The sequence below is a fragment of the Salvelinus sp. IW2-2015 genome, linkage group LG30 (assembly GCF_002910315.2).
Source record: "Salvelinus sp. IW2-2015 linkage group LG30, ASM291031v2, whole genome shotgun sequence".
Taxonomy (NCBI): domain Eukaryota; kingdom Metazoa; phylum Chordata; class Actinopteri; order Salmoniformes; family Salmonidae; genus Salvelinus; species Salvelinus sp. IW2-2015.
The window spans coordinates 5256222-5264728 of NC_036869.1; the positions used below are offsets into that span (position 1 = coordinate 5256222).

The following is an 8507-nucleotide window of genomic DNA, read 5'->3' on the forward strand; positions in this document are numbered from 1 at the left end:
AAGAGGGCAGAGGAGAAGGATAGAGAGAGAGCGAGAGTGTAGATGAGAGGAGAGAGGAGCAGAGAGGAATAGAGAGACTGAGTGGAGAGCGAAGAGGAGGAGAGCAGAGGAAGAGAGGATGAGAGAGGAGAGAGAGAGAGGAGTAGATGAGAGAGAGAGAGGAAGAAAGAGAGAAAGAGGAGAGAGAGAGAGAGAGGAGAGAGATGAGAGAGAGAAGAGAGAGAAGATGAGAGAGACGACGAAGAGTAGAGAGAAGAGAGAGAGAGAGAAGAGAGAGAAGAGAGGAGAGAGAGAGAGAGAGAGGCAGAGGAGAGAGAGAGAGAGAGAGGAGGGCAGAGGAGAGAGAGAGAGAGAGTGAGAGGGCAGAGGCGGATCTTATGGGAGGCCAGGAGGCACGGGTTACGGGTGCATGAGCCAGAGAGCATGTTTGCTTATGCTCAACAACATCTCGGCAGGCAGGCGACCCTGAGAGAGGTAGGCAGTGAGGCTGGAATAAAAATCATAGACCGGTAGGGGGAAGAGCAGGAGGGGGAGGAAGAGGAAGAGGATGTGAGGAGGTATGCAGCGGTAGTGGCAGCCCACCCCTTCACGTGCCCTTTACTGGACCATTAGTGTGTCCCAAATGGCACCCTATTCCCTATTGGCCCTGGTAAAAAGGAGTGCACTATATAGGGAATAGGGTTCATTTGGGATGTGATCACTGACTGATAATCCTCTCAGAAGCTAGGGCTGGGACTATAGAGCATTACATAATAAAAACTAAAAACAGTTTTTTGTAGAATTAATATTATATTACAGTACAGTGTCTTTCATTTAATCCTCATTCAAAAGAAAATAACAAACACCGMGTGGTCTTTTCGAAACTATAAAATATGCCTGTCAAAAAACGTATGTTGTTTCAGATATATTTTTTCTTGTTTACCTTCTAGCAAAAAGATCAATGAGAAAAGCCCTCTGTAAGATACAACCTAAAGTACTGTAACTCATTATCTTCACAGGCTGTCCAACCTGACACTCATTGACATTGTCATCTTATCACCACTGCTATCAGCCATGCATCCCATTCAATGAAACCACCCTTCCTCCCTGTCTCTCTCTGCCTCCTCCTCTCTGTCTCCCTTTACCTCTCCCTCCCTCCCTGCAGATTGCTCGTTGAGAGCAATTGAAATGACCAGAGTATCTGGTTTTGTAAGGGGTGACTATAAACAATCATTGACACCATTGACCATATACTGCACTTGCTGGTGTTCATCATTGATATTCATTGACATGCATTGGCCCAACGGGTTTTATAGGTAGTCGTTTAGCTGCATTTGTATTTGTATTTATTATGGATCCCCATTAGTTCCTGCCAAGGCAGCAGCTACTCTTCCTGGGGTCAAGTAAAATTGAGGCAGTTATACAATTTTAAAAACATTATTTTATATTTCACAACATATTTCACAACACATTAAGTGTGTGACCTCAGGCCATCACTACCACATACACTACATGACCAAAAGTATGTGGACACCTGCTCATCCCCCTTTGCTGCTATAACAGCCTCCACTGTTCTGGGAAGGCTTTCCACTAGATGTTGGAACATTGCCGCGGGGACTTGCTTCCATTCAGCCACAAGAGCATTAGTGAGGTCGGACACTGATGTTGGGCGATTACGCCTGGCTCGCAGTCAGCGTTCCAATTCATCCCAAAGGTGTRCGATGGGGTTGAGGTCAGGGCTCTGTGCAGGCCAGTCAAGTTCTTCAACACCAGTCTCGACAAACCATTTCTGTATGGACCTCGCTTTGTTTACGGGGGAATTGTCATGCTGAAACAGGAAAGGGCCTTTCCCAAACTGTTGCCACAAAGTTGGAAGCACGGAATCGTATAGAATGTTATTGTATGCTGTAGCATTAACATTTCCCTTCATTGTAACTAAGAGGCCTAGCCCAAACCACGAAAAGCAGCCCCAGACCATTATTCCTCCTCCACCAAACTTTACAATTGCACTGCATTGGGGCAGGTAGCGTTTGGCATCTGCCAAACCCAGATTTGTTTGTCGGACTGCCAACGGCGCCGAGCTTTATACCACTCCAGCTGACGCTTGGCAATGCGCATGGTGATCTTAGGCTTGTGTGCGGCTGCTCGGCCATGGAAACCCATTTCATGAAGCTCCCGATGAACAGTTGGTAGGTGGTTGCTAATAGAGGCAGTTTGGAACTCGGTAGTGAGTGTTGCAACCGAGGACAGACGATTTTTACACGCTACGCACTTCAGCACTTGGCGGCCCCGTTCTGTGAGCTTGTGTAGCCTACCACTTTGCGGCTGAGCCATTGTTGCTCCTAGACCCTTTCACTTCACAATAACAGCACTTACAGTTGATCGGGGCAGCTCTAGCAGGGCAAAAATTTGACGAACTGACTTGTTGGAAAGATGGCATCCTATCACAGTGCCAGTTGAAAGTCACTGAGCTCTTCAGTAAGGCCATTTTACTGCCAATGTTTGGCTATGGAGATTGCATGGTGGTGTGCTCAATTTTATACACCTGTCAGCAACGGGTGTGGCTGAATTAACCAAATCCACTAATTTGAAGGAGTATCCACATATTTTTGTATATATAGTGTATCTACAACACAAAATCCATGTCTACGTGTGRGTATAGTGTGCATGTTATCATGTGTGTGTGTGTGCATGCATGTGTCTGTGTGTGTCTCTTCACAGTCACCGCTGTTCCATAAGGTGTAATTTTTTATCTGTTTTTTTTTATCTGATTTTACTGCTTGTATGAGTTACTTGATGTCGAATTTAGTTCTATGTAGTACTATGCACCTCTCATAGTCTGTTCTGGACTTGAGGACTGTGACAGTACGGTAGTATCGGCAGCCTAGTCTCTCTCTCTCTCTCTCTCTCTCTCTCTCTCTCTCGCTCTCTTCTCCCCTCCTCTCTTCCCTGCCCTCTCTCTGGCTCTCCTCTTCTCTCTCTCTTCTCTCTCTCTCTCTTCTCTCTCTCTCGTCGTCTCTTCATCTTCTCTTCTCTTCTCTCTCTCATCTCTCCTTCTTTCTCTGTCTCTCTCTCTCTCTCTCTCTCATCTCTTTCTCTCTCTCTCTCTTCTCTCTTCTCTCTCTCTCTCTCTCTCTCTACTCTCTCTCTATCTATCTCTCTCTCGCTCACGTTGACAGTGGATGGACAAACACTAGTAAAGTCTGGCCTACCTTGTTGGGGTTGGTGGCCGTGAGTATCCAGACACACTGAGCGTTGGACTCATACTGGATGGGGAAGTTGGGCGAAGTGAATGTACCAGAAGGACCTTGAAGGTTAGAGCCGCATGTTTTCACTGTGAAAGGAAATGAAAGAGAAAGAGAAAAATAAAGAAATTAAGGAAGGTTATTCATTTGGAGCCTGACATTTAACAACCTGACAAACACAAATGTTGTGGTTAATTGGAGACAGATTTTGCCAAATGCTGTGTGTGTGTGCGTGCTTACGTGCATGTGTAGGTAGTCGCTTTAGCTGTATTGAGCTCACATTGAATGCTCGTATTAATGAGATATCGTCAAGACACCAGGGCCCCTTTGCTTGAGCTATATTCAACTCATAATTATACTTCAACATATTCTCTATAGAGCCTGCTGCTATCTGAACCAGAACAAGTCATTTAAGGCCAGGGTTTTAGTTGTCATGAATTTGCAATATCATTTTATACTCAGATGACTAATTTCATGACAGCTGAACAWGTTAAACTCCGTGCAAACGAAAGAAAAACACCAAGGCCTTATTCATTATCTTAATGGAGAAACACCAGTCATTATTTGTTAAATACAGACACGGCTTGTCTGTGTCCCATCTGTCCTGCCTGTCTTCCAAATGCACTGACAGCTATCAAAGATTACTGGGCTTGCGGCTAACACAGGCTAAAAAAAGGTTTCTGGAATATTAATCTGGAACAGGACAGTACTATGGCTATAAAGTCTTTCTTATTGGTGCCGTTCATCAGCGACGATGCCAAAGTGACAATGTTGTGATGGAGGGAAGACAAGGCTCTGGTTGAGTCTCAAATGGCACCCTATTCCTATTTAGTGCACTACTTTTAAACAGGGCCCATAACCTTCCTATTACATACTATAGACAGCAGGTTTTATCAGTCTCTGACATCTTGATTGCTTTTGAAAATAAATAAGTCATTATTTCTGTATGTAGCAAGGTGGCAACACTGATGACTCTGTAGACCCCTCAGGTATAATCCACACACTGCTGGTCTGCTCAGAAAGTCACTGGCACATTGAGACCAACGGCATCACAAGTAGCCTTGAATACAGTGCACTATACGGTCACACATGACGCACAAACTTTAAAGCACTTGGGTTAATTCAAGAACCCTTACATTGGGGTCCATTTACACAAGAGGTCAGATAAAGTCATAACATGGTTTTGGGTAATATCAAATACCACTACTGCTACTTCATCTACCAGGTAGACTCCTTCACTGGTAGATGTTTCCCCTGTGTGGGCAGTAGTTTGTAGGTACTTTGTTACCATTGCTATGGCACATTCCATTGAATTTCAAACATAGATTTGACATCCAGGGCCAGACATGGAGTACTTCCGGTATCAACCACATAACTACAATGAGTAAAACGGGCCTCCCCATTCAAGTCAATGATGCCATAATGTGTGGACTAGCAGCTATTTTGAGTGTACTCATAGGATTAAAGCAGGAAGTAAAAGTAGAACGTGTCCCATTCAGTCTCTGCTTTATTAACATGATTCATTCTATTTCAATAGGATTAACCCAGGAGAGATGAGGAAGTGTTTCAGTAATACTACAAGCCAATGAGCAAGCAGAGAATGTCTTTCCTGGGTATTTATAGTGTCTGAGTCGTCCTCATAATAAGAGATGTGAACGACTGTCACTTTGGAGGTTATGTAATATCCTTGAGCTGGTGAGCTACAATAAAACAAATGTCACCGGGCTCTTTAATCATCCAATCCCCACACTAATGTTTAAAATACAGGAAATAATAGACATGGAGTCGATCAACTATCTCATCAGCCTTAGCTATGAGAGCAATGACATTCCCATTGTGTGTCTGTAAGGGGAATAAGATTTCTTCTTCTCAATACGACTTTGCTAATTAGTCTTCATTTTTTAAATAAACGCAACACACTTCCTATTACAATCTCATCTTGGGAGAGCAACAACAGATCCGCACCGAAAAAGAGAGAGAGAGAAAGAGATACAGACAGAGCCCTCGATAGAGAGAGAGAGAGAGAGAGAGAGAAAACAGAGCACCAATGAATAGTTAAATTGAAATTCATGATTAACTCTGCGTACCCTTGGGCTGTCCTGAAAATATAGATCTAGGCAATTTTCTGCATGATTTCAAGTGGCATCTTCCTTAATTAGTTTGTACAGCCTTTAGCCGCAGGAACAAACAGACATGTGGGTGACAGCCAGCCAGTGATTTAGTGGCCAGCTAAAGGTCAGGGTACCACGGCGAGAAAGAAAGTGCCGTAGAGGAAGGGAGGGGAGGAGAGGTGGGTGGAGGTGTGACGGGATCGGGGGATTGTGACACAAACACAGAGAACAAACATACACAATGGGCTCAGGGAGGAGAGGTGGNTGGGCTCAGGGAGGAGAGGTGGGTGGAGGTGTGACGGGATCGGGGGATTGTGACACAAACACAGAGAACAAACATACACAATGGGCTCAGGGAGGGAGGTGGGAATCAGGGGATTTATTCTGTGATAGTATGGTGCTGTGGAATGTGGTATGTGTGTGTGTGTGTGTGTGTGTCTCTCTCTCTCTCGCTCTCTCTCTCGCTCTCTCAATTCAATTCAATTCAATTCAATTCGCTTTATTGGCATGACGTAACAATGTACATATTGCCAAAGCTTATTTTGGATATTTACAATATAAAAAACAATTAAAAATAAAAATGAGAATCAAAATTGTCAATGGGACAACAGTAACAACAATAACCAAGGGTCAAAATAACCATACATTCAACAATAACAATAAGCATACAGTAGAGTACATGTGCAGGTTGATTGGTCTGTCAGACACTGTCCCTCAACTTATGGCAGGCAGCAATGTAGTGCGCTGKCAACCCACAGCTCTCTGCGTCCTCCCKCAWCAGGACGYGWAGCCTATCCTCATCAGAGAGGRCTTTGAAACCTTGAATAAGGGTTTCAAATMTGGGAAAYMGACACTCTCTAATTGTTTTATATTTTTTTACATTTTGTCAGGAAATGCAGCTCTGTCTCAGGTTCTGCTGTTGTGCAGTGGTTGCACAGCCTTTCCTCTACAGGGAGCCAGGTTTTCCTGTGTCTACCCTTCTCAATGGCAAGGCTGTGCTCACTGAGCCTGTACTTTGTCAAGGTTTTTCTAAGGTTTTGATCAGTAACCATGGTGAAATATTTAGCCACGGTGTACTGTCGATTTAGGGCCAGATAGCACTGCATTTTGCTTTGTGTTTGTGCTTCCCAATAAGCAATGTAGTTTTGTTTTGACTTTTGACTGTGTTGTAATTTGGTTTATTCTGATTGATTGGATGTTCTGGTCCTGAGGCTTCAGTGTGTTAGTAGAACAGGTTTATGAACTCAGCCCCAGCTGGATGGGGGAACTCTTTTTTTTTCTCTCTCTCTCTCTCTCATGTAAAGTGTTGGTCCCATGTTTCATGAGCTGAAATAAAAGATCCCTGTAATTTTCCATACGCACAAAAAACTCTCATATTTTGTGCACTAATTTGTTTACATCCCTGTTAGTGAGCATTTCTCTTGTTTACATCCCTGTTAGTGAGCATTTCTCCTTTGCCAAGATAATCCATCCACCTGACAGTTGTGGCATATCAAGAAGCTGATTAAACAGCATCATCATTACACATGTGCACCTTCTGCTGGGGACAATATAAGGCCACTCTAAAATGTGCAGTTTTGTCACATAACACAATGCCACAGATAACTCAAGTGTTGAGGGAGCGTGGCAATTGGCATGCTGACTGGAGGAATGTCCACCAGAGCTGTTGCCAGAMAATTACATGTTCATTTCTCTACCATAAGACACCTCCAACATTGTTTTAGAGAATTTGTCAGTATGTCCAACCGGCCTCACAACCGCAGACCACGTGTATGGCGTCGTGTGGGTGAGCGTTTTGCTGATGTCAACTTTGTGAACAGTGTACCCCATGGTGACAGCGGGGTTATGGTATGGGCAGACATAAGCTACGGACCATGAACACAATTTCATATTATCGATGGCAYTTAGAATTCACAGAAATACCATGATGAGATTCTTTGGCCCATTGTGAGGCCCATTTCTTTTAAGGTATCTGTGACCAACAGATGCATATCTGACCCGAGTCAGGGTTGGGTAGGTTACTTTCTAAATGTAATCCTTTACAGTTACTAATTACCTGTCCAAAACTGTAATCAGTAACGTAACTTTTGGATTACCCAAACTCAGTAACGTAATCTGATTACATTCAGTTACTTTCCCCTTAAGAGGCATTGGAAGAAGACAAAAATGTATGTTACCAATTGAACGACATCTATTACAGGATAAATCAATGTTAAAGTTTACATATCTGGCCATATATGGATGTTAGATTTAACTTTATGGGTTGGTTATGTAGACTTCTTCTAACCCATCGCTTTCTACTACATACTGTATAATAATATGATTCAATTATATATTTACATTAAAAACCAAAATCTATCATAATTCCAGTCATTCCAATATATTTCATACCCCTTGATCGTCAAGAATAGGACTTTGAAATATGAAAGTATAGATTAGCCAAATTGTTTTGCCTGAGCATGACCCCAAAACTAAGGATTGATTAGATTAGCCAGTCCTACTCTGTTGTTTATGATTTTGTTGTCATGGAGGACTGATTGGGCTCGTTGATTCAAGTTGAAAAATAAATGCTAAGCTCATGGAATGGCTTTGAGCAGTACTGAAAAGTGCTATTTACATGTGAAAAATGAATGCCATATGCTGCAAGCGCAATAGGACTATTGTTCACCTTTTTGTTGGTGACACTTGGATATCTTGATAATATGCAGCTATTTAAAGGGCACATCCACAGATTAAACAATATCAAAACCCACACCCTGCCTGTTTTGGTAAAAAAAACTAAGGGATTGGCCTGGAGAAATGTACTCACTCTCAGATTAATAGACATAGTGTCACGTTCCTGACCTGTTTTCTGTTTATTTTGTATGTGTTAGTCGGTCAGGGCGTGAGTTTGGGTGGGCAGTCTATGTTATGTGTTTCTATGTTGGTTTATGGGTGACCTGATATGGTTCTCAATTAGAGGCAGGTGGTTTACGTTTCCTCTGATTGAGAGCCATATTAAGGTAGGTGGTTTCACATTGTTTGTTGTGGGTGGTTGTCTCCTGTGTCTGTGTATGTTGCGCCACACGGGACTGTTTCGGTTTGTTTGTTTGTTTGTTTGTTTGTTTGTTTGTTTGTTTGTTTGTTTGTTTGTTTGTTTGTTTGTTTGTTTGTTTGTTTGTTTGTTTGTTTG

General features: G+C 42.9%; 1 protein-coding gene across 1 annotated transcript in view; it reads right to left on the reverse strand.

Moving 5' to 3' along the window:
* Nucleotides 1-8507, reverse strand: part of LOC111954791 (CUB and sushi domain-containing protein 3-like) — a 184061-nt gene that overhangs the window by 132559 nt on the left and 42995 nt on the right. The window contains 1 exon segment of the mRNA XM_070436005.1: nucleotides 3192-3313. Within this exon segment, the coding sequence (XP_070292106.1) occupies nucleotides 3192-3313 (122 nt within the window).